The sequence below is a fragment of the Camponotus floridanus genome, unplaced genomic scaffold (genome assembly GCF_003227725.1).
Source record: "Camponotus floridanus strain SB8 unplaced genomic scaffold, Cflo_v7.5 scaffold18, whole genome shotgun sequence".
NCBI lineage: Eukaryota > Metazoa > Arthropoda > Insecta > Hymenoptera > Formicidae > Camponotus > Camponotus floridanus.
Window position 1 is genome coordinate 690447 of NW_020229303.1, and position 27937 is coordinate 718383.

The following is a 27937-nucleotide window of genomic DNA, read 5'->3' on the forward strand; positions in this document are numbered from 1 at the left end:
GACTTGGATTATTTTCAGCTTATTACATTATTTATACATGAAATATAATTTATACATAAATTTATACATGATGTTGTGATATTGCATATCGCTTCCGAATGACATTTAAATATTAAAAAGGCAGCTGAAACTAAAATTAGACAGTTCTATTTTCTTTTGGCCGAAGATGAACGAGTTACGCTTTTGCGTGTTTAGGAAATCGATATCGATCTTCCCTTGAAATGAAAGTCTGGGAATCGGAATGGAAAGGAACGCGGGAGACGCCCGTGCCTAAGGCGGTAAAAATCAGAATTCTGACGCGTGTTCATAAATGAGATAAAGATCACCACACAGTCAGCTGCGAATTATTCGCTCAACAAGCAATGATTGCGCCGTTTACACGTAGCTGTTAGTGATCTGCACGTATGATATAATAACGCCATTTTGATATGTATAATAAATATTTTAAAAAATTACGATACGCAAGAATAGTTTAAAAATCACCATGAAAAATAATGCTACATGAAAATTAAACATTTGCCAAGCTGTAAATCTCTCTAGGTATTTGTTACGAAACATAAGATAATTATTTTTGGATTCTTAATGATAAAATTTTAAGGATGTTTTGTACCTATTTTTAAAATATTGAAAATTTAATGAAAATTGTACAGAATATCCTTTTATATGTTTAGAATCTTCGGTACAATTTTTAAATCGATTCACTAAAGTGTTCACAAGTTATAAGGATTTCAATTTGCATCGAATTAACATGTGTTCTTATGAGAAACGTATAACCACGTCGATTCAAATGACAAAAACATATGGAAATAATATTCAGAATTTGTTTAAAATTTACAAAAGTTTAGATACAGAGGAAATATTTGGTTAAATAATATTATACAAAGTGTACTAACTGGTTAAAAAGATATTAAATATAATTTAAAATTAGCCATGTATCTGTCACAAGGCGAAATTCTCTTCCAACAGTTAATCGATTAACAAAATTCGGAATATTTCAGTAAAAACGCAATAAATATTAAAAAATACATCTCAGCTAAGATCAAAAATATTCCACACAATTTCTCATACTCAAAATACACCAAAAGTGGATATATTCGTCAATATTGATTTTCAGCTACTTTTTGCTGGGATTGTACATACAAAACATCCTTAAATCTTGGCTGACAAATTAACCAATTTTACAAATAATAAATTAATTAAACTAAATTAATAATAATTCGACAATTAATATTTAAAGAATGAATAAAAACGTGTAACTATGAGTCATATCGTTAACAAAATAACAATCTCATATTTCTCTCATCATCTCAATTGTTTAGATTAATAGTAATAATAAATGCTACTTTCTGCTAGAATTGTACATACAAAACATCCTTAATACAGCTCTCATATAAAATTCTCACCCTTGAAATATCCTTAAAATTGAAATGTCAAATTATTAAATCATTTAACAAGGTTGTCCTTCATACACGGTATAAGAGGAAAACGATATTGTATCATGCAAATCGACTGTGGTAAGCATAGTTCCACCAAAATGCACTCTGCAAAGTTCTTGGCGATCCTGTTCACACGTCACGGTCTCTCCCTCGTATGCGAGGGGATTTGCATCTTACAAAAAGAACATACACGGCATTCTATCGAGGGATACGTGCGGGTAAGCTTCAAGTGAGCGTCACGGTCGTTGGTCTATGAACCGTGCTGGACCAACCGCATGGTCACCGAACAAGAGGCTGTCTGCGTCAGGGTCGCGTCGTTGCTTATTTACGCACGCTGCATCCTCGAGAACAATTGCGTAGGCCAAGCCATTAATGCTTTGACCTCCACGTAATTATGACCGGGGGGGTTAACTAGCGTGATCCGTTTATAAGGAAATCGCGCCGAGAATAATTCCGCGTGAAAGCTCGCAGACTCGGTTTACATCACAATGTATTCGTTGCCTCAGTTATCAGATGCGTACGTAAAAATTACTGTTATTCGTATACAGGATACATTTCGAAGCGAAACAGTTCAATATCTTAGGCGAGAGGAGCCTCGAATTAATATCGTGAATTAAATCGATTTCTTTTTTTCTCTCGTTGCTGAACGAATACGGGAAAAAAATGTACGCCAATCGAGTTTTTGAAGAGTAATACCGTAAGATTAACCGATACACCGGATGCCTGATGTTTAGACCTCTCAGCCTTGACAGGAGAACTCGCGAGAAAGCCGGACGAAAAGTTTCAACACCGTACTCGTACAAAGGATAGGCGATATTCAGTGATAATAACTGATAATAAATAGAAATAGTTCGCCACGTAGAGCTGCCATCATTACCGTTACCACTGACAGTCGCTGACATTTCTGTTATTCGGAGAAAGAAAGAGAGAGAGAGACGCGCAACCTCCATATTTCCTTTTTTGACCCGATGCGAGTCGAAAGGGGAGACGTAACGGGGTCTCCGCCAAATGAAAAATTTCCAGTGGAAGAGATACGTGTCAGTTGCGTGCGCGCAGATATGCAACCGCGTGCAGATTAGGTCGTTTTGCGCCGCGATTACGCGCGAGCACGTATCTACATACGTTGCTCCTTGCGACGAGGCACGTCGCGGATGCAAAAGTCAGAGGTGACGTGTCACCTCGGAGAAAAAGGTGACGACGGAGTCGTTGCGTTGTGTAATCTAACGACCAAGGTAAAACGCAAACCAGACAGACATTCTGATGGGCGACCAGAGGGATCTGCCCGGATGGCCCGGTTGTCTCCTCTTTTCGCTTGTTATTCGCGACCGCTTTATTCGCCCGCAGAGATCAGTCGCCGATATATTATATGTACGTGTACCATGATGCACTATTGCGCAATAGCTTACGTAAGTCTACGAACGCCTCGCGTTTTTGTAAGATTGACTTATTTACAATTTATTAATGATTTTTTTCTCCTTGAACTACGAGGCTTAATCGATTGAAATTCATTGCGTCGATCCATTATGCGTATAATAAATATTTAGCGTAAGACGTTAACGTATTCTTTTGACTTTACGATACTCTTCTGTTGCGAACGTATCTTAAAATTTCATTTTCTTCGAGTTTCAAGTATCAGACAGAGATGAATTACACGTACAATTGTTTCGTTACGAGGTTACAAATTTATTACAAAATTAAACGATATCTGATTTTACTCGTAGAAAAAGTTATACTACGTTTAAGGATGTTTTGTATGTACAATTCCAGTAAAAAGTAGCTAAAAATCAATGAATATCCACTTTTGGTGTAATTTGAGTATGAAAAATTGTGTGGAATATTTTTGATCTTAGCTGAGATGTATTTTTTAATATTTATTACGTTTTTACTGAAATATTCTGAATTTTGTTAATCGAAATGATTAACTGTTGGCAGAGAATTTCGCCCTGTGACAGATACATGGCTAATTTGATTGAATTATATTTAATATCTTTTTAACCAATTAGTACTTGTATAATATTATTTGACAAAATATTTCCTCTGTATCTAAACTTTTGCAAATTTTAAACAAATTCTGAATATTATTTCCATGTGTTTTTATCATTTGAATTGACGTGGTTATACGTTTCCCATAAGAACACATGTTAATTCGGTGCAAATTAAAATCCTTATAACTTGTGAATCGATTTAAAAATTGTACCGAAGATTCTAAATATATGTAAGGACATTCTGTACAATTTTCATTAAATTCTCAATATTTCGAAAATAGGTACAAAACATCCTTAAATTATCTATCTTTGTTTTTGTAGGCAAACTGTTACATCTGGCGTGGACATGAAGTAGGTCGAACAGTATATTTAAACCACCTTAAATAAATATTCTCAAACTCTATCTCAGTTTATTAGAACTCTAGCTCGTTTATTCGTGGACTTGAGGAAGAATGAAACTTATAGTGATCCCTAGTATAAAGAATCATGTTTCTTACGTACATCTGGAGGACCATAAAACGCTTTCGGATGCGTATCGTGCCAAGTAAGGTGATAATCTTTACGAATCACCGAGATAATAAATGCGTGGAAATTATTATCTCTGCCCCCCAGTGATAAGCGGGACATCCGGAATGGCAAATAATTCTTCCCCGTAGCAGAAGAAACGAGATCACGGTACTTCCCGAACGATCGTAAAACCGATAACCGATGTACGAAACATTATCAACTATCGCGGGATGACCTCGCGCTCAAAGCGCATTAACCCTGGAACGAAACATAAAATTTATTATTTTTATGATGCACGTTATTTTTATCGAACGCGGACGCTCGGTTTATCACATTTCCCAACACTTTATTCCGATGCATATGCTGTCAATTAAATATTCCGTTTAATCGTTGTTATATTAATTACAATAAAAATATTTAATATACAAATGTTATATTAATTGCAATAAAATAATTAGCTTAAAGAAATCTGAAGGTATGATATGAGTATAAAATTTACAATTTTGCTAGCAATATCTTCCACCGTTCGCGAATAAGAGCAACACTGAAAGTAGCTGCCAGTCACCAGGGCACAATCTTTAACCTCTATTCTATAAGTAACTATTGCGTAACGTGCATTATGTAAAAGTCCGTAGACATACTTGATCAACATTGTGTCGAATGTGTACAGTTCGAAATGTGTCACGGATGGTGCGTATATCAAGAGCAAACACGAAAATATGGTATTTGTGCTGTGCTCTTTTCGCATTTCCAATCGATTCTGGATTTCGCGAATGAAACGTTAACGACCTCTCGATGGCTCGTAAATTTAATTAATCGCTATAAATTCCATTTTTTCCTTGTCGATCGATTGCCATTCGATCGCGCTCATCCGCGAAGACTTCCGGCCTACGCGATATGAGACTTCGTTTCAAACGCGTCGCGGTTTATTGGCAAGATCCGGGGTGAATCTTATTGACCTCACAGCGCGGTACATCATTGTAACTAATTCCACGTGGTACAAGAGAGAGAAATGCGCGCCGTCTATCCGCCTACGCGAGCTGCAACGCGTTTGCGTGCAAAAGTGACGAAAATTTTTGTAAACAAAATGTTTTAAAAAATTTTTATAAACGATTAGATTTTAATAAATACAATTTACGTCGCGAAAGGTACGAAAAAATTCATGACGATGAAAAGTAATCGCTCTTCAACCGTGAATGCCTTTCAGCGACATCCATTTAAGCTATTAATGCTTGGCAAACAACGTTCTATTAATTAATCTAATTTTGTAAAAGAAACAACGATTTAATTAAATATAACCAATATTGAAAATTGACTTTTTAAAAAAAAAATAATACATATTTATCTAACAGCTACAGGTTTCATTTTTTTTATCCACCTTGTATCCTCCTTACTCGAAAGCTGAGAACCGCTGACCCGCGTAGAACGATCGCGAGGCGGACCGGTTCAGGTCATGGAGGAGACTTCTCTCTGAGGTCGTATCTTCTACGAGCGTACAAATGAACGTGAGCCCCCTTCTCCAACCTCAGCCCTTCGCGAGCATTTAAGACGACGTTTCCTTCGGAGGATATCGAGAAAAAAAAACCGCCTGAACGAGTGAAAAAGTGGATCAACGAGACAAGTAAAAAGAGAAGATATAGCGAGCGAGATGACGCCGATCGATATTCTCTTAGGTGTCAAGCCGGAGATCAAGATAGGGACGTTGACCGGTGTCATCTTTCTCAAAACTTCACGCGCATGTAGATTGCCTTGTAAAATGATATTAAAGGATTAAAATACATCGCGATGGTTCTCTCGGGAAACCTTCAACCGGTTGGTAACATATTTCATCGATATTAAAAGATGACTAGTAACGGGGAGAAAGAGACAGATACTGGCGAGGCCCAAAGTTTGAGGCTTTAAATCTTCCAAGTTTGGGGATATCGATATTATCTTGTCTTTTTCCTACTCATGTTTCTACGACCTGTCGATCAATCTACCCGACAAATTTCGGAATCCAATCAAGATAATCGGAGCGTGGGCCAAAAACGAGATTCAAAGACGTTGACACGGAACGAAATGCTCCGAGAAGTAATTGAATCGCTCCAAGACACCGTCGGAATATTCGACAACGTACGAATTACATACTGCGAGCTCTACGATTAGCTGCCTCTTTCTCGGCCCAATTATGGCCGTGAGTCCCGATGCCCGAAATTCGGCCAACCGAGGCACGCACGCATGCGATCGATGTACCTCGAGGAGCACTTACCGGGCACTTTGGGACGATCGTTAGTCCCATTTTCGGGCCTACGATCGTTCGGGCCCGGTGGGCAGGTTCGAGCTATGACCCCGAGCATCCCGAGCATTCTCCGAGAGAAAAAGATTAAACGGGAGGGAAAGAGAGAGAGAGAAGTCACATGACCCCACGGTACAGACGCAACCGCAGGCTTCCAGGTTCAAATCCGACCGACCGTGCGGTGTGTGGGTTTTATATGCGTGTAGGGCCCCCGCGTTGGTGTGCGTGCGACGCCTCGTAAGGCGATGGAATGCGCCCGTCCACTCGGCCACTCGGACGGATGGCTTTGTCTTCGCGATCTGACGTCTCGTTCCGAGAGCCGTACGGCTGCGCTGATGCAGTATCGATCCTGCATCCTGAGACGTCAGGACAACGATCCCGCATCCGGACTAATCTGCCCTAATCGAATTCCTTTGGCGACTGTTTGGGAGAGCTAAAGGAAACGAGTGTCGTCCGATAGTGATTAGCGCTGCTTCGAAGAAGGATCATTGAAAGATGCTTCGAACAAAATATATAATTAATTAAATTTGTATTTTTTTGTCGATTAAAATTTTGAAATAATAAATAATGTAATTTTTAATTGTAACAAAATTACATTTCAAATCTTGCCATGATCAAAATAATAAGATGTTCTTTTTAAAATAACAAGATGTTTTTTTTTTTACTAGTCGCTATATTTCATTTTAAGCATGCGAATGTGTCGCGCAAAGTCTTTGAAAGATTCTGCTGACTGGAAAAACGAGGTTCAGCGAAATAATAGAAATGCAGAGCTAATCGTCACGAGCACGCCTTTATCGCATTGTCTTCCGCTATCGACATAAATAAGCTGCGGAATATCTTTTCGCAAAGCACTAAAGCACGTAGACCTATTCGCGAAACCGATAAACTGGTCTCAAGTGACCATGAAATATCACGTAAAGCAACTGTGAGTCGTTCGTTCGCGTCACAGGCTTCTGTCTCATTGACTTGATGAGGAAACCAATGGAAGTTAAATTATGAAATCAATTAAGAATATCGACTTTTGGTTACCATGAAAAATGACCAGCAACTGGCATTCGACGTGTTCTGTCTTAATGATCGATGATCATCTTTAAATACATTCACAAGATGAATTTTAAATATTGGAATTGTATCGTATTTATATCGCTAAAACTATATTTCTTCTAAATCAAAACAAACTTGTCATATCATTTAGCTAATATTAATAAATTATAAATATCCAGAATATCAAAATTATTTCAAATTTATATTAAAATTTATATTAAATATTATATATTAAATATATTAAATACATATTATTATATTAAAATTTGTATTAAAATTTTACATAAAAATTAATTGAAGTAAAAATTGTAAAAAATTAAAATAAATATCGTGCATTTTATTTATACACTATTCAAAATATTGTGATAAAGTTTAAAGATATTATAAGATAACAAGTAATTATACCATTCAGATTGCACAACGGCATAGAACATAACCGAGCTTATACACTATAATTAATGGATTCACACCTCCCACGTTTTCTTCTTGATCCGTCCTCCTTCCCTCTCTCTCTCTCTTTCTCTCTCTTTCCCTCTTTTTCTCTCGCTCAAGTCTTTCCCATCTTGGCACATAACCCGATGCTTTAACGTCGCGAGCCTTTCGCAATTAATCACCTCTGGCGATCACTAACTGTCCGACCATATTAACGAAGCAATCGTCCCCGGATTTCTTCCATACGTCTACGTAAGAGACCTCGTTTCGACCCAATTACTCGAAAATAAAGCACAATTTGCCTTCTATTTCCAACTCGTTTGACTCTCATACGCTCTTTTAATTTGGTACTTGTCTCTATAGACGTGTTCATAAATATCCAGCGGGACAACTTGTAGTCTCAACAGAAACATAATGAGAGACACGCGCCTTCGGAGCGCAAATGGAGCAGTTTCGAGATCCCGCCAATGTCGGTCGCGGGGAAGAAACGATTTGTTACGCGCGCGATAATAAAAGACCGTGTCCCATATTCACGCGCGCGACAATAAACTGACCGAAAGAGTGGCGTAGACCACAAAACGACAGACGGGAGACAGGGTGGACAAGAGATCGCCGATGGCGATATAATGAATGGATCGTTCGCACCTCGCCCACGCCTCGCACACGTCTCTCTTTCAGTCGTTTGCCAAGCGCCAAGTGCCACGATCGGCACACGATCTTCTAGGTGGTAGTGTGGCCGGCCGATAATTAATTACTCTTGAGTGATCGAGGGCCGTCGATCCTACCGAGCGGCGTCTCCGTTGGAAGTACCGTGCCAATTTGTCAGAGGAGTCGCACGCTTTTCTCCGAAGCCACGGCTCTCTATCGACGAGTGAAAGGGTTGTCCCTCTCTTATTATTATTCCGCAGGAAGCTCGCGGATCGAGAGGCGTCCGCGACGCAGTGACGAGGATAATTTCACGTTCTTTGAGATCCAAGTTTCTCACCTTAATCAGATTTGCCATTCACTCCTCGTCGCTCATTCGTCGCGTCTCTATTTAATTTCTCTGAAATCCTCTTACGGGGGACGAGCGATATGAATTCTACAAATGCAAATCACGGTGGATTATAATATATATTGAAAACAACTTTGTATTTTTTCATAATAGGCGAAGACCCTCGAACGTAAGAATCTCGAACGTTTGAAAGTATTTTCGCTTATCAAGCGCACAAAATCAACTTTCCTAAAAATAATGCGTTAATGCGAGACGCGCGTTCATCTCACGGATCCTTTCAGAGGCACGTACCGGGTGGCCCCGTACGAAGAGGGCACGCCGGCGCCGCACCTGCCAGGTCATTAGGGTATAAACGGTAGATAGAGTGTAGGATCTCCGAGGTTCTCTGGGAAGAAGAGACATGGGATCTTTGTCTCTCTCTCTCCCTCCTTATTTCTATGTTCTCTCTTTTCATCTATCCATCTCCGTCTCTCCCGCGTCCATCTTCGTCTCTTCGGATGAGGGAAAAAGTGGTAGGGCGAGGCCGCGAGAAGAGAAGGAAAGGCTGCGACGAGGAGGGGGGAGAATCGAGCGGGAAAGAGGAGGAATCTTGGTCAGTTGTGGAGGAGGACAAGAAGGAACCGAGGAAGAGAGGAAGAAGAAGAAGAAGAAGAAGCAGAAAGGCATATCGGGGAAGGACCCAGGAGAAGGTACCCGTCACGAACTGCGGGCTAATTGTCCGGGAGATTGCTCCTGCAGCCTGCTGTGCGCTGCTGTTGCTGCCGTCTGTCCTGCACGTTGTTTCCTCGACCTTAAGGCAACCTCCGGGCGTCTTTAAGATCTTGATCCCGCTGAAGATCGACCGAGTCTCCGGCTACAGCGCTCCGTGGATAGGATTATTGTTTTGCAGGGATGGATTTACGTCGGCGATTTCTGACCTGTCCGTAATTGTAATTGATGACGGTGGAAGCGTAATTAACTCCCGTCCGGATTTTGATTAGACGATAGGTCGCGACTACGAGATAAGCAACTGAAAAACGAGATATCTCTTTCATCGTTTATATAATGAATACACTTTGATAATAAATTTATGATCCCGAGAATGAGGTGAATTTCAAGAATCAATTAAAGCTGGAAAGTTTGATCGAGTGCGTGATGTAAGTGAAACAAAAAAATTTCCCCGTTGCGGAATTGCGGAAAAGATTAAATCGCAGGTCTTGCGCGACCCTCCGTTTCCGGGTAAGAGTGAGAGTGCTCGCGTGTCGCGCGTATATCTTCGTTTATTCGCGCACGCTTGCTCTCCGTCGTGTCGATGGGCGAAACGAGGAGGAACACGACGGCGAGAGATTTGCATCCTGAGCAGGACGTCGTCGTGCGATCGATCGATGTCCCTCGATCTCGTTTCTCTTCTCGGAAATATTTCCTGGTGCACGACAATGCGCCGCCGTTTCCGGCAAAAATAGCGCGCGAGTTTTTTTCCTCGGCCTTAACTTTCTTCCACAACGAAATTAACATGCCTTTCAAAATCCTGCATAAATTCCCTCGCTACTTTCACAGGTGAGAAATATTATATGACAATGCGAGAATGTATAAGTCGATCTATACCAGTTTGGCTTTCCGTACCGCGAGTTAATGTCTTCATTATCGTGGTAAATTACGTTGCAAAATTGTGCTCTGAATAAATTTCGCAAGTATTATGCAAGTATCACGCCGACGAGAAAAATTATAAAAATGCAAGGATAAAAATCTAATGAATAATTCTTCCCGACATTGCTCCACGTGTATAATGAATCATAAGTTTCTAAATGGAACAAAAATACAAACTGAAATCTTGATGATTAAGGATATTTTAATTCAAATTCTAAATATTTCCCTTCTAAATCCGATATGTATATATCAATTTTTGCAATCAATTATTTTAAGGATGTTTTGTACCTATTTTCGAAATATTGAGAATTTAATGAAAATTGTACAGAATCCTTACATATGTTTAGACTCTTCGGTACAATTTTTAAATCGATTCACAAGTTATAAGGATTTTAATTTGAATTAACATGTGTTCTTATGGGAAACGTATAACCACGTCGATTCAAATGACAAAAACATATGGAAGTAATATTCACAATTTGCTTAAAATTTCCACACAATTTCTTACTCAAAATACACCAAAAGTGGATATATTCAATATTAATTTTCAGTTACTTTGCTGGGATTGTACATACAAAACATCCTTAATACAAGATTTCGTGAGATTCTCGACGTTTGAAATCAAATTTCAAGACTGTGCAAGACGAAAAAATATCTCTATATCCGAAACTCGAGCACGTCAGACGTACGACTCGTCTAAAAATCGGCCGAAATAAAAGCGACTTGTATTTGTCGTCGAATTATCGACATGTCGCGAACCAGATATATATCGATCGTTTCGCATGCTCGACAACGAGTGCTCGAGCCGTGCTCGGCTACCGGCCCGTGCAAATACAGATACGAGAGGCATCACGTGTAACGAGCAGACGTACGCGTACAATATATACACAAGCGTCTCGTTGTTACATACATATGTACGTACACATGTACGTACGCTGGCGTGTGATTCACGATGGGCGCTGCGGATAGTCTACGCGCGTAGCAGGAGTCCGTCCCAATGACGGAGCTCATGGCCAGTCAGCCAGTACTAATTAACCGTGGAATGCTGTATCTAGATTGAAATCTGGGTGACCCGACGCCCCGGGGCCGCCACCTCGCCTCAACCTCCGGGGCTTCGTTCGGAGCTCACGGGGTTCACCGGGCTCGACGGGCAGTCACCGTAGGCAGCGAGAGTAGATCTACCTACCTACGCCCTGCATCTAACAACCGCGCGTGTGTGCGATCTCGCAAACACGCGCGCGCGAACGCGTTAAAGCGCAATCCAGGCCGGATCCATTCGCGTAGACTGTTGTGCAAATATGCGTTCCACGTATTTGCGTACGCTAGTACGCGATTTAGGCCCGATGTAGTCATCTGAATCGCAACTTGGCCTCGTGGAAAGCTCAATCGACACAGCTGTCAAAAATCGAAAATGTCAAAAATATTCAAAAAAGATTCTAAAATTTTTACAAAAATGAACGAACGAAAAATACTTTAATATCTTTCCTAAAATATCTTTTACAATGCAGTGGATACTAATTTAAAAACAAACACGAGTCTGCAACGCGACGATTGTGAAAAAATCGCCGAGGTAATGGAGGTAATTTTGCTCGGAAACTCAGGAAACAATGAAATTCACATAGTGGAACGGCATTGCGTAAGATGAGTATGCCGATCGCGGCGCATAGATAATTCAGTTTACACGGAACGAGTTTAGATGGTGAAAAAAAAAAGATAACGTAATCAGCGGTGATACTAAACCGCCGGACATTATGTCGATATCGAACACGCGATCGAAAAGGTCACCGCGTTATTTTAGCCCCCGCTGTCTGGCCGCGGTAACCTTTATGATCGATATCAGTGATCTTATTAAACGTTAACAATAAAATGTCGTGATACCGTGACCTATTAACATATTACCACGTCGATACAACTCTGCGATGGCAATCAATCTATCCTTTCCGCGCGAGATATCGAATCAGTATTAAATCAATCGATAACGTACACTGTATAGAGATTTTCTTTTGCCTTATACAGGTTCCATTTAATTAATTAATTCGACCGTGTTTTTTTCGACGCTCTCTTAAGATATCGGCTTTTGATGTTGGACGGCTGATGTTTATCATTATGCTCGATGGCAAAGTATTTATATCCCGAGACCGGCATCCGAGATGGCAAAAGTGTCAAAGGTTGCCCGCTAAAGTAACACTGGACGGCCTTTTTTTCGTTCACGCGTCGCCGAGCACGAGATCAAAAGGTCGGTGGACAGATCAAGGAATCCACTTATCGTCGGAAAATGCACCGATGTGTATCCGCGCCGCGCCATGTTTCGCAAGCAAAATTATTCGCAATATGCCCGTAATAAAGTCTCATTCTCGGCCGACTGTGTGAATCTGTTGCCGCGGTAAAGGGCGGCAGATTTATGCGACACGTAACGCCGACGATATTTGCGACAAACGGCAAAAAAAGCGAGACGTGTTATGCGAGATCAACCGATCCGATTCGTTATAACTCACGGTCGGACCGATGAAATATCAACCGGCTCGATGTAATATAATTTAGATAATGACGTGATACACCCGTGGCACATCAATCTAATCGGTAATAATCGGCTGCCACTTCCTCGGAAATCCATTACCGCCTCGCCAATGATTTAGTTCGGATCATTACAAAGCCGGTATTATATTATGAATCATTATTGAACCTGGTCGTTGCACCACGACTTGTCTCTCGAATACAATTTTGCAGTTTGAGAGAATCCGTGCATATAAATTCAGAGATTATAGCACAAGTTATTTCTCACGAATCGTCGATATGAAAAAAATTGATTGATATAAAAACAGAGACGAGAGAGAGATATAAATATTTATCGTTGTCGAAATTAATTATTCGAGTCCATATATTTTAAAAATAATTAAATCTTGTATAATCAAAAAGTTATGTCAATAATAAATATTATATTTTAAATCAGTCTCTCGTGATTTAAATGACTAAATAAATGCACATGTATGTCATATATATGTGTGTTTTGATATATTATTCATGAAAATTTGCATTTTTTATTTTAACGTTGCTAATAAAATGATTGAACATTCATGCTCTTAAGCTGTCAAAATATTCATTAAATATGCCAGTTTGACTGTTATATAAATAATAATCTTGTAAAGAAATATTCTGGCCTATATAAACAAATTAATCGATATAAATGATTTTAATAATATTTCAGAATTTTACGCAAGCAATAAGCATTTCGACTCTTCGTGTATGTCCAAAGAATCCGTCCTTCACGGTTCACGTGTGTTTTTGCGTAAAACTATTGCTTTTGCTTCACGCTAAATTATAATTCGAGAGACGCAAAATTTTCTACGGAAAAAGAATCATTGTACAGACTATATAAATTTTTATTTGTGTCTGTAAAACGTTATTTTCGATGTGTCACTAATATATCTCCCCTTTCCCAATTTTTTACCTCTAAAATAATTAATTTTCATGTCAATTATTTTATTGCGAGGAAAGTTGTTATCACATTGTTGCCTTAAGCGATTTTCCGGAGTTACACACGCATGTGACATGCCACGAGGAGGCGTCCCCGCAAAGTTGACGGTTCGACACGGTCGTAAAACTACAGCCATGGCACCATACGTGGACAACCTCCGGGTTAAGTTGTCACCGTGGCCGCGGTATCGCCTCGTAGATGCGAGGCGAGTTGATGCGGGAACATTAAGCGTGGAATCATTCTAAAATATGGCCAGATAAAAACAGCAGGCTACGACCTGCGGGACGTGCCGTAGTCAGGTCGGGTTAACGCATCGACTTTACGAACGACTAACCTCCGGTTCGTGGTCCATTCGAATCGAAAAAGAATCACGCTAAAGGCTGGAGGAAAAATAGAGGCCGGAGTCATGAGATACCTGAACACGCTTATTTGAATAAAACAACTAAAATTTCTTTAGAACTTTGACCCAATCTCGAAGCGCACGAGTAAAATCGAGAAACATATCGCATAAGAGGCCCCAGCGACCCAATTAAGTAATTATTTATCCACTTTTTTATGCTTCAACATAATTTGTTTGTTTTGCCTGTTTACCTTTTGAGACTCGAATTGAATCCCATAACGTTTTTTAAATCTCCGCAATCAGTTATCTAATTTTAATGGTACCTCCAACTTATACTTTTTTTATGAAGCAGTTTCTGATAATTGTATCCTTTGATATTTTGCGTTATAAAAAAATGTAAAAAAATATCTCGATGATTTTAATTCGCTTCTCTTTCCTTAATCACACGGATAAAGATTTCTAAGATGTTAAACAATATTTTCTTCTCTCTTTTTTTCATTCTCTGCTTTTCAAAAATGTTACATCCATAGGTATTTTTTTTTCCTTCCAATTTTAACCTTTTTCTACATAATTAAACGCAGCTGGCGTATTCCCCATCAGTAAAGCCGGCGATTTAATTTTCGCTACATCAGCGAACCTTTCATGCGGGTACGAAAATAGTTCGTCCAAGCGAGGACACATCGTCCTCCGGAAAGAAGCTCCGGGCAGAGGGCCCGATGTCTCTCGATTAAGAGCGAGCTTGCGTTCCAAGGTGCTCGTAACGCCGCTCTAAGAGCCCGTACCTGTCCACGGCCGGGTAATACCTGAAAACATGTCTCTATCACGGAGGAGAATCTACATCGTCCGGTAACGCCTTCGCATAAAACCGACGTTTTATCCCGTCTCCGGCGGCCGCGACGTGTTTACGGCGTTTCTATAGTCGACGGCGCAATAACGAGGGGGGAGCATCGGGGGGACAGAGTGGCAAAAGGGAAGCGGGGGGGTGTTCCACGGGTGTGGGATAGAATATTTTCACGGAGCGGCATCTCTAAATTAAGAAGCAGCCGAGCGTAAGGTGGCGCCGACGAGAGAGAGAAGGCTTTTTCTATCATTTTCCGGTTTCTCTCGCATCGATACGATTCCTCCGCGATGCCTTGGAGACGTAACGAGTCTTAAGTGCCCTCATATCCTTTTTCCCTCTTTTCATACAGTCGCTCCCGCCAGCTTCTCCTGATATTTCTGTTTGCTTCTCCTCTTTCGTCCCCGTTTCTCCGCTTATCGCATTGCGTTCGCCGCTTATGGCTCTTCTGCATCCGTCCGATCGCATCTCGACCAGCAAGTCGACCGGCTGAACGACTTCTTCGATTCAACGTGGCTTTCAATCAGATATAAGTTAATAGTATATGGCTAATTATGCGGGTTATTTCCTGAGATAATGATAAGGGAAAAATAATTCACGTATTAGCGATTAAGTTTTGTTGATTTTACAGCTGATTTTATATCTGTCAGAATCAGGCGAAAAAGTTTCCAAGGTGCTCGAAAAATGTTCTCCAGTTGCTGTGCTTTAAGGATGTTTTGTACCTATTTTCAAAATATTGAGAATTTAATGAAAATTGTACAGAATGTTCTTACATATGTTTAGAATCTTCGGTACAATTTTCAAATCGATTCACAAGTTATAAGGATTTTAATTTGCACCGAATTAACATGTGTTCTTATGGGAAACGTACAACCACGTCGATTCAAATGACAAAAACACATGGAAATAATATTCAGAATTTGTTTAAAATTTGCAAAAGTTTAAATACAGAGTTTAAATACATTATTGATTTTCAGCTACTTTTTGCTGGGATTGTACATACAAAACATCCTTAAGAATATATTTTTGATTTTATACCAAAACAATTCTACTCCTTGTAAACGATTATAAAATTAATGCCGCACGAGATAATAATAATCAAAAGAATCAAGATGAAAACATCGTAAATAACAAAACCCAAAATTATTAATTCGCGAAATTGAAGCCACAGTCGAATATATAAGCACATTCCGATTAAACTTGACGTGAATGAACTTAAAAACTCGCTCGACGCGTAGCGAATTATAATCGGCGGTAGATTATCTGGCTGCACTCGCAAAGAAGGACGACACTTTATATTCCATCGACGTCTCGTCTGGGTCGTCATACCGACACGCTGCCAACGATACCATGTCAGAAGCTTCGTAGTTGGTAGGCAGACGTGCCAGCGCAACGTCTAACAAATATGCTCAAAACCGCGGAGCCATCAATCGCACGGTTCGACACAGCATACATGAACAAGACCTTTGATTAATCCATCCATATTTCCCTCATGATTCATTGCAAGCAGATCAGATTCTGTACTCAAATGTCTATCAAAATATTAAAAATTAAAATTAAAATAAAATACTTTCTATAAAAATATCAAAAATTAAATTAAAATTAAAATCTAGTGATAGAGAGGGAAGATTAGAATTAATTTTACAATAAAATTGAAAAATGTCTTTCTTTTTTCTTTGGCTTTTAAGAAAATAACATCACCGAATCTTATTTTTCTTCATTTAAAATAAATTAAAAATTATGGCTGATGTGGGGAATCAATATCCTTTTAATCGCAACTTTTTTTTTATATTACTAAAATTCCAAAGGGAAATGTAACTGCCGTGTCACTCGTGCGATCAATGTCACATTACATTTACATACAAATGAAGAGATAATGATCCGGAACAAAAATCCAAATCGAAATCGTTCCACGAATGGAGCTTTACGAAGTTTAGAGAAATATATGTATAATCGCAAAACTCGTTCTTATTCAAAGCACCTTTTGATCGACAACAATCTCGCCGGACTACTTCGCGCGAACGAGATTTGCTGCCGCGATTGGAACGTTACTCACGCCTGTCGAGATGAACGGCGGGTGTCGTCGTAAAAAAACGTTATCCGCGCGAGAGATCCCTCCTCCTCGTCATTTGCATTTTCATAGGTATACGAAATTCATGGCTTATATCGTGCAACAGAAGCTAACGAAGAAAGCTCTTTCACATATCTTTTCTTTTTTTTTTTAATTTTATATGAGCTCCACTGCTCTTATTATTATTAAATTTTTATCAATAATTATTTTTATGTAAAAAATTATAATAATTGACAAAAAATTACAATTATTGACAAAAATTATATTTTATATAAAAATAATTATTGACACACATTTAGATCTTGATTCGATATTTGACATGGTGAATTAAAATTATCGATATCGATTCGATAAAAAATAGAAATTCGTTTCTACTAAATTAGGTTTTGCAGAATTTAAAGTACACTTGTACAAATATATTATCGATACAGGTAGAAACTCTAATAATTCTTTATCAATAGCAACCAAGAAAATCACACAGATTATTACTCGTACATATCTTCTTTACAAACATCGTACTCGCACCTGTTTTCACTCGAGTAAATAATACTAGAAAAACATACGGTAGAATTATCGAAACTAATATTTTTTAATACCTCGAAGCAACATTCTATTTAATCTTGACTTATAAGCACGCATTCTTGAACCTCATCAATATCTCAATAATTATTTTCCATATTTATCTCGCTGCTAAAGACAATATTCACCTTTAATTCACGTATCTCAAATTTCTTAAGCAAATTACAAGAAAAAAGTGGCTGGTAAATTTAAATTTTTTTTTCGTTTTCATTAAATATTCTAAACTTTAATCATGCTAAAAATTGCTGTGAAAAAACACCGATAAATGTAACATCATAAAGTGAAAATGCAGCACATCTAATGCAGCATTATTATAACCGGTACCCGAGTGGATTATGAAAGCGTACGCAAATAAATAACGCGTTGATCAAATAAATAAGCGTTACCTTTAATATAAAAAGGGCTAGACTTCCTGAATCGTCATCGTCCTGACGTTCTATTATACATATGTAGCGCCGACCTATATATATTTTTACAGCCAGGCGAATAATGCCCGCGGATTGTTTATTGTGCTCCAGGCACCTCTCACATGTTACGGGTCCCTTTCCCCGCGATAGATTCCTATCCTCTCCATCGTGGAGAACCGTGACCATCTGTCATTTGTCGGTTGAGATTTTTCGAGGCATCCGGTCGCTCTGAATGGAGGACTCGTCTTCTCCTCGATGGCTCGTTATCGACAGTAAACCCGCCACTCGTCGTCACTCGTCCTCCGCTGCGTTAATAATAATGTCAGATAGACTCCGCTCTCTCTCCTCCGATTCACGAGTACGTCGGGAAGTGTTTCCCGAAAGATAAACGCGTGCCGGCGCTCCGGCATTCAATAATTCGCACGGGCAATTAAGCGACGTGACTCGCGCGATTCCCGATATGAAAACGTCATGACGCGATTAAGGACTTCCCCTGTCACCTGTTGGAACGACAGGGGACTCGCGCGTGTCGCTCCGAAGGAGGGAAAAAGCAGCGCGTCTATTTACTTTCGAGAGCGCGATTCGGAAATCAATCGATCGAGAGACCAAGTGGATCGCAACAGATGGATCTGAATTCCGTCGCGGGATATTTACCGATTATACACACACGGATGTAATATTGTAATTTTTCTTATTAAGCGCTCGATCTTCGTTCATTAATTTCCAGTAGATTGAATATTGATTACTAAGAATCGATGTTTTATTGATGAGTTCGAGCCGATAAGGCATCGATCTTTAATAGACGAGAATAATTATCTCCGATACCGTTATTTATCAAGAAGATTGTGACACGTAAGAACGCATATTGATATAATTACTGATAATTGCCCGAGTAATTTTTTTTGTTATTCTACTTTTTCAACTTTGATTACGATTGCTGTTTGTCAAATCGGTGCCTCGTACGCATCCGTCGATAAGCGACGCCATAATAATTTCACAGATCCGACTGGTCCGAGATGGTCGATCAAACGAGAGCATCATTTCGACGCGCGATTCTGCGGTGCCGTCGAAAAAAAAAAAGAAATCGAATCAAAGCACAGAGCGAGGCCAGGGGGAAACCAGGGTAACGAGGGAGCAGGAGGTTCCCGCGTATTACCTACGGCTTGGTCTTCGCGGCTGAGAGAGGAAAAGGGAGAAAGGCCCTTTCGTGTTCGCGGCCGCGAAATAACGTCAGCGGTTTGTGGTTTTTCATACGTGCAAGAAGTCACAATGGTGGATCCCAGAGCGATTCCTCTACCGAACGTTCCTCTCTTCACGAACGAGACGATGGAAGAAAAGCAAGAAGAAGACGAGCAAGAAGAAAAGGTGGCTTTTGTTCCCACCTTGAGCGAGCCTCGACGCGACCTGCCACTTTTTCACGTTTCTCCTCGTCTCCCTCTTTCTCTCTCTCTCTCTCTCTCTCGCGCGCGCCCTTTCTCTTTGTTTCACCTTCCCCATCTCTCCCTTTTGCCACGTCCTCGTCCTACCCTAAGATATCCTCTTCCACGCCTGATGCCCTTTGTCTCGAGGAAACGCGATTAGAAACCCTGGCGGTGCAATTTTAAGGCGGCTCCCGCTTCCGTCATAATGGCGTGTCTATTAGTCTCTCGAACAGCGGGGAACCAAGTTTGCTGCTGTTTTCTTAGTGGCTTTTCTGGCCGGCTTTCTCGTCAGAGACGCGTTGATTTCAACGGAGGTGGAAAACATCTGTTATTTGATCTCGTTCCGGTGCCGTGATATAATGCTATTGATTGTCGGTTCTTTCAATAATGACAGAGAGAGAGAGAAAGAATAAAATTTTCAATTTGAATATTTTTATAGTTTAATAAATGTGTTCCTCTCTTCATAATCTACGCAATTTTCAAAAAATATGATATAACGAATAGATAAAAAATTAATTGCACCTCTATAGCACGCGTTGATGCTAACGTTCTTTACCTCTCCAACATTTCATATTGAAATTAAATATGCGATGTGTCAAAACATAAATAAAGACAGAGCTGTCTATTTCCCTTAAAAAGGCAGATTTTATTAACTGTCGGAAACAATGAAAACGGAACGAGCTGTATGATTACGCCTGACTTCTACCATGAGCGCGTCTTTCGATGGCGAGTCAGCGAAGGAAGAGAGAGACGACAGTCGGAGGCAGAAGCCGATGCTTTGTGGTCCATAAATAAATCACCCAACCAGCATGACAACGACGCGCAGTCACCGGCGCGAGGGTAATCGCGTTTGTATTTTGAGCGATAGCCAATATTTAACTCCGTCAATGGCAATCCGTACGACTACGACGTGCCGAAGGGACTATCGGAGGAGCGGTAAGTCGTGTTCCGCGGAAGGCGAAGGTCGAGGCTAAAGCCGCGATCCCTCTTCGACCGTTCGACAAGGGAGACCCTACATGGCGCTTTCGACAAGGTAACCGGAGATGGCCGGCAAGAGCCATGATTCCTGGAAACCTCGCTAGGAAGACCTGGCCGACGATAAGTCACGAAAGTGACGAGGCCACCGGACAGCGAGGCATACCAGACGTTCCAGATTCCAGGTCTTTATCCTCCATCTGGTCGATCTGGAGACGCCTTTCAAAGGGTTATTCTTCGGGAAAAATGTTTGTCTCGAAATTCTCAGGTAAAAGACACATCGCGGGAAGCGTTATAATTATACTAGTTAAAAGTTAATGCGATGATGATTGCTGGTAGATAATCGAAATATAAGCAGCCATAACAAGCCTGCGATTATTTAATTTAATGATAATAATATCGTTGTAACGAGACAGTCACAACAGTGAGAGCGGTTGGCGTCGATAATTGTCATAATTTGTAACTTTCCCCTTGTGTCGCGGTTTTAACAAACTAAACAAACGCTTTCGCGAGAGCCGCAAGCCTGAAACAGCCGCTGAGAAAATTCAAATGTAATGGGTTAAAGAAACCGGGAATAATATTTACGCAATTGTTCGCGACGTGGTCGGCTTGATTATACGATCGTCTTATCAGTCAAATTATTAATAGCTGATTTCATAATTCCAGATAAGCGTGAACGATAGATACAGAGACATGAATAACGTAGCATAAATATTATTTTTGTTTAAAAATAAAAATGGGAAAACAAAAAATAATTTTGTAAAACTCGTGCGAGTCACGCAAAAGCGACTTAAGGATGTTTTGTACCTATTTTCAAAATATTGAGAATTTAATGAAAATTGTACAGAATGTCCTTACATATGTTTAGAATCTTCGGTACAATTTTTAAATCGATTCACAAGTTATAATAAGGATTTTAATTTGAATTAACATGTGTTCTTATGGGAAACGTATAACCACGTCGATTCAAATGACAAAAACACATGGAAATAATATTCACAATTTGCTTAAAATGTCCACACAATTTCTTACTTAAATACACCAAAAGTAGATATATTCGTCAATATTAATTTCCAGCTACCTTTTGCTGGGATTGTACATACAAAACATCCTTAAAAGTTTGTGAAAATTGTAATAAATACGAGAAATAAATAATTATAATTATAACAAATAATTAAATAAATAATAAATAATAATTATAATTATAATAAATAATTAATAATTTATTCAAACAAGAAATAAATAGATAGTCGATTATCTAATATTCTAAAAAAAAAAACAAGAAATAAATAGAAATAAATAGTCGATTATCTAATATTCTAAAAAAAATATATTTAAAACGTTTTCATTTTTCGTGGAGATGTTAATTTGAAGAAATGAGGAAAAGGACAATTGAGAGGGGAAAAGAGATTTTTCCGAAGGAATAATCATGGGTCTCGCGCTAACCGTGGACTCCGAAAATGGATTTCTGCGGCGACCCTAGATGATTCGTTTCGGCGACGCGAAACAATGTCTGTTTCCTGGCGACTAGGAAAGAGCCGGTAATCGCATTAGCGGTCGCGCCGCGTTCGTTGCACGTCCGCGAAACGTCTTTCGCCATTACCTCGACTTATAGCGTAACGAATCCGTTCTACGGGATCGGTTCTGTCACCAAATCACGCCGGTTTTGCTACGCTACTCCGAGAACCGAGAGAGTCGAACAACCGGCTAACGAACGTGCGCAACCGCGCGATGTAAAAAAAAGTTTATTAATATCCTGACTGGCAAAACAACGCTTTAACCGGACAATTCGAGACGGATCGCGTGCTTTTTCACGTACGGGAGTTAATTACGCTCGATATTTTTTGTTTACCGAGTACCGAATTCTCACGAAGCGATCTCGCAGCTATTCGCATATAATTATTAAGCGGCGAAAATTAAGTGTACGCCGATGCGCGGGAACTCGAATTGAAGTTGAAAATTCCATCGTTCGACAATTAATGGCGACATTATCAATCCGAATTAGGAAAAAAATCCGCGAGTTCCCTCTTAATTAGAAGACGCCGACGAATAACGCGAGGCGATTGAACGAGATAAAGCTGCTGGAAGTTGCGGGAGCTAAATGGACCTCTATTCCGCTACCGACAGCTCCTAAGGGCTCCTAATTGTCAAGATCGAGCACCATAATTACACCCTCCGCGATTCGTTCTCGTCTCTCCCTGTTAACGGAACCGGACGAATTCTCCGAGTGGCAAAAACAACATCGAAAAATCGGAGCGATTCGACAGGTAGGTAACCGTAGCCTGGGAATTAAGAAGTCTGGCTTGATAAGAAACGATAAAAAAACTATTTCATAGGGACCCTGTGACCCCTCTCTCCCTTTCGCGGGTTCTTTTTTTCATTAAATTATAATCCTCGAGGAATCTATTAAGAACCAAACTAGGGAGATAGATGCTGTTATTTATGATCTAAGATAAAACTTTGAAATTTGTAACGAATAATAAAGGAGACAGAGCTAAGGCTAAAATCTAATAGTGCGCATATTTTAAATGAAATCCGTTAATTAAATATAAAAATAAAGCACAAGCACTTGCAAGTTTTCAGTTCTCGAAAAAAATTATACACACACATATAAAATTAATTTTTATTTATTTTTGTAAACATTATAATGTCCAAAAAATAGATAAAAATTAATAAAAGAGGAATCTGCGATTTTATTTTAATTGTTACTTTTCAAAATTCTATTAAAATGTTTAAAATTAAAATATTCAAATTTCATTGAAATTTTACGTGATTCGACAGTAGCAGAGCCGCGTTATTTAGCGCTCAAAGCACGAGTTTATTGACACATTAGAGAGATATCACGCGGTGAACAATTTCCGAGAAATTAAGAGCTCGCTCGATAAAACAAGGCAGTCGGAACTTTTCGTTGCCGTATTTTTTTAATCGAGTTTCCGAGAATTTACACATTCATCGCATTGATATCGCGTGAATTGAAGATGCAATTTTAATAGCAAAAATTTAATTAAGACGATAAAAGCAATTTTGTCGACAAATATAAATTAGATATATATGTAAAAGGCGGAAAGGCGCAATCAAGAATTCATTTATAGCTTCGGAGATTAAATTAATTGTTCCACCATTATAAAATCGTGATTAGATTACCGAGAACAGTAATTGCCTTGGTATTATATAATTCACTCTCGTGACACTCGCGCTTTCTTATCTAGGCTCATGTTTGCTTTTTGTCCGTCATTCGACCTGTCGATAGAGTAATAGAGTACGAATTCCAAAGTCGCAGCGTGACGCCTACTCAGCCGCATGTTTCATAACTTTCCGCAGGCCGATTGCATTCTGTTGCATTACGACTCGTTGTGATTTTGCCGACTACCTATCCACGCAATCGATCAGGCTGATCAACGACGGATGTATTTATGCAAAACATCGCGCTCGCGAATCAATCTTGATCGTTGGGCGCGTCTTAAATTTTCTAAACTAAAAAGTACTTAATAAAAAAAAAAATGCTCAACAAAAACCGATACAAACGTTATTGCATTTATTATAAAAATATTTCTATCGAAATTGATTGCGTTATCACAATTTCCTCAAGTAATCTTTAAAAAGTAACCTTGACTGATAAACTTGACGGATGAAATAGTCGCGATGGGAGATCAACGCACGATAAATGTCAAATAAGAATCTTAAAAAAGCGCTTAATCAACAGCGCAATAAATCATCACTAGATACGTAAAGATTCACGCAAATATTTTTCCAAAGATGTCGTATCTTTCTTCATTGTGGAATTATTACACAATGGAATGATTGGCAACATTAGTTTGCTAATGTAACCATTCTTTTCATTGATCGATCGTTCGACTCACCAGTGTAACACCAGGCCGGCCAGACGACAGGGCTCTCGGTGTCCAGCTCCCTCATTCTCTCAGCGACCCTCGGACATCTCCACTCCGTTCTTCCCGACGTGGCGGTAAGAATGTCCAGTTTGGCTATCAGTGTCAACCACCAACCGAGCGAGGAATCTTCGGTTCCGCCTGTTGCAAATCGCGGGAGAACCGTTCGTTGTTTTAGGAAATCACCTGTTGCAAAGAGTTCTCTGTCTCTCTCTCTCGCTCGCTCGATCAGATTCAAAATTGACTTATTGGAAAACGCAGGTCCGCTTCCTATTATTGAGATTGTGCACGTGCAAGTGAAGAATTCCGAGAGACAGATAAGTCTTTGGATGACTTTTCGCAGTCACCACACTCGGGTTGAGCCGCTGATAAGGCACGGAGGACGCGTCACCCACTCATTTCGTCCTCGTCTCACTCCCTCTCTATCGCCTCTCTGCTCGTCACGTCGACGATAACACACTTCTCGCGAAATATTTCGCCGTGACGCGTGTTACACGAAAAGGTGTCGTCTGGCACTAGACTCGAATCGCGTATTAAATGTCACGGAAATGTCAATAAGATGCCGTCGATTGACACCTTCGCTGAATGTCTTTCCTTCGGCGCCTTCCACTTTGCCGCTCGTCGAGTAATATCTGTCTTGAGAATCCTCGATCGCAATGAAGTTTTCAATTATATCACCAGATTCCTCTTCTCTTTCACTCAGAACACGATTATCGAGGTACTCATTATTTTAGCGGATGCTGAAAATTCTCTCGATTGACACTAGATTCTCAATCTACTTTCATTCTCAACGAACAGTTTCGATCACAACGCGCTGGTCTTTTATCATCACGATAAGTTTGATCAATGTAAGATCTTGTTTGTACAAAATAGATTCACTTCTCTGAGGTTTCCGAAATTCTCTCGAATCCAAATATTTCAATAAATCACTTTCTACCCGTGTCAAAAGATCGCGCGTACCATCGAGCTATCACTTCCTTCACCTCTGCGGTCACCGCGGGATCATTTTCTTCACTCTACAATACACCGGCGATCAACCGGCCCCGGTAATCGCAGAGTGTACCTCCGACCCGATCGATCCTTGCCTTCGGTTCTAGAGGATCGTTGACGTACCGCGGGATGACACGACACTACACAGCACTGCTGCGTGAGGTGATGTCGAAGAGGATAGACGAGAAAGAGAGGAAAAGAGAAACAGTAGAGGGAGAGAGAAAGAGAGAGAGAGAAAGAGAGAGACGGAAACAGGTAGGGGGATGGATAGGGGGAAAAAAGACGGTGGAGGAGATAGTCCGCGGGGAAAGGAAGAGAGAAAGAAGAGAAAGAGAGGGAGAGAGAAAAGGAGAAAGAGAGGGAAGAACCTGACCACCTGACCACACTGCTCTGCCTTAGTAGGCACGACACACAAGTAAGCGGAGTGGCACTTAGGTTGGTGCACCTGCCGCGAGAGTCCGCGTCGTAATGGGAGCGGGGCAACGGGCGGCAGGTAGGCAGGCCCACAGCTCGTCAACCTGCGGAGAAGGGGAATCAGTCACATGGCGAGTGCCCCGCGCTGCCTGCGAAGGAGGTGGTAGTCGGAGTAGATGGTGGTGGATGAACGAAGGTGGTGATGCTGGCGACGACGGCGCCGGTGGTGGTGGTGATGGTGGTGGCGGTAGTGGATCGCGATAGAACACAGGAGTAAGAATCATCGGAATCCTCGAGAGAGGAGAGCCGACTGTGTAACCTGTCGCGACGATCGGTGTCGGCACGATTCCGTTCGAGAAAAGTTCGAGATGATTTCCTCCCGTCGCAAAGCGCTCGCGATAAGATGAGCGTGAAGAGGGAAAGCATCCGAGAATAAGCTTCAGCGATTCTTACTCGAGATATACAGCCCGGTGACAATTGGCAGATACAGAGCGAAATTGTTATGTATGTAATTGTATTGTATAAGGATTTGTAATAAAGATTTACGCGATAAAAAAAATTAGATTGAGAATTATTTCATATAAATAAATTAATGAAAGAATAATTGACATATTGTGTTTTTAGAAAAAAAATAAAAAGTACAAAAAAGATTCTTAAAGGGAGAAGTTATTTGAATAAAGTAAATTAAAGATAAACATCTCGTGAAAAACTGCGATTGCGAAACAAAGATGGAAATGAGTCAGATATGAGAATTATTTTATATAAATAAATTAATGAAAGAATAATTGACATATTGTGTTTTTAGAAAAAAAATAAAAAGTACAAAAAAGATTCATAAAGGGAGAAGTTATTTGAATAAAATAAATTAAAGACAAGCAATCTCGCGGAAAAGTGCGATTGCGAAACCAAGATGGAAATGAAGCGGACAATTACTTTCCCTTATTTACAGCGAGGAAATATTTAGCAAACATTATTATCGAAACAACGCAGAGCCGCACCATCTTTCTTGCTTGCTCGACTACCGATTATGGTTTATTGGAGGATATCTTCTGTGCACACGAATGCCATATTTGGATCCTTTTACGAGATAGAACGGAAAAGCATTCGTTCCCGAGATTGTCGGTAGTACTTGACAGTAGATTGCACCGCGAAGCGTCTCTTCCAAGCATGTCGCTCAATGTCCAGCTATCAATGCTACGTCTTTCTTTGCTTCTGCGTCTGGCCGAGGCTCGTATAATAGTCTAGGTGGACATTACGTCAAGGTGGAACGAGACGCGAACACTTTGTTTGCTTGTATGCCATAGTTCTTCAAGGATCGCTCGTAAAACAATATCATCAGCCTGCGTCGGCTCCTGGATAGTGCGATCGTTTTCTTATGGTTCGATTTTACTGTGTTATATATCTCTTCTAAATACGAATTTTAAAAGAAAGAAAAAAATAATTCATTGCTTATTTATAAAAAAAGTTTATCTGTATAAACAATGAATTATTTTTTTCTTTCTTATATTAATTAATTAATTATATATTTTAATTTAATTTAAATTATATATATATATATATATATATAATTAATTTCTTGAGCTTGCGTCATAAATAATCTTATCAAAATTTGTAGTCTGTATTAACTATGATAACTTAATTATATTTTGTGTTATATTTTTTTAAACGCGAAATCAATTACCGATATATCCCCTACTCACTTTATTTCATAGCAATTGACGTAACATTCCGTATAAGTCCCTTAACTTTTTTGCGATTTTAACGAGAGATCTCTAAATTATTTCAATGAAAATCCTCTTGCTCCGACTCGCATTAATCGGATCTTACCCATCCATCTAAATTAAAACTAATTACACGGCACCCCACGGTAATCCTATAACAGCGTCGAAGCACGGAGGGTATTATCTCGGGGAGATTATTCTAAAAACGTCGCCGTAGATGTCGGAACACGTTCCTATGTCACAGTGGGGTACCTACGAGATAGTAAGCAACGCCCGAGATGAGAGCTTGTTAAGGTTAATCATCATATTGTTTCGCGAGGGCGAGGCGTTGGCTCTAATCGACGCGGAGAAACGACGAGCGGTAGTGATTGCGAGGGAAGAGGAGGGAGGCTGGAGCTTCGAGATGTACCATCAAAGACGATATATCGCGCCCGATATATATCACTCCGCTTCTCTCCGCACGTCGACCTATTATACGTACGTGTATGTATATCTCCGGAGGCTGCGCCCCGAGCTCCTC

General features: G+C 40.0%; 1 protein-coding gene across 2 annotated transcripts in view; it reads right to left on the bottom strand.

Annotated features, from left to right (window-relative positions):
* The window catches only part of LOC105255500 (uncharacterized protein KIAA1522), a 124947-nt gene that overhangs the window by 73269 nt on the left and 23741 nt on the right, over positions 1 to 27937 (bottom strand). Inside the window, exon 1 of one of the 2 annotated variants that reach the window (XM_025407511.1) lies at positions 24266 to 25451. The exons of the other annotated variant lie outside the window; for it this stretch is intronic. Within the exon in view, the coding sequence (XP_025263296.1) occupies positions 24266 to 24320 (55 nt within the window). The 5' untranslated portion in view covers positions 24321 to 25451. Of the gene's footprint in view, positions 1 to 24265; positions 25452 to 27937 lie in introns of those variants that run through there. 2 annotated transcript variants of the gene reach the window in all.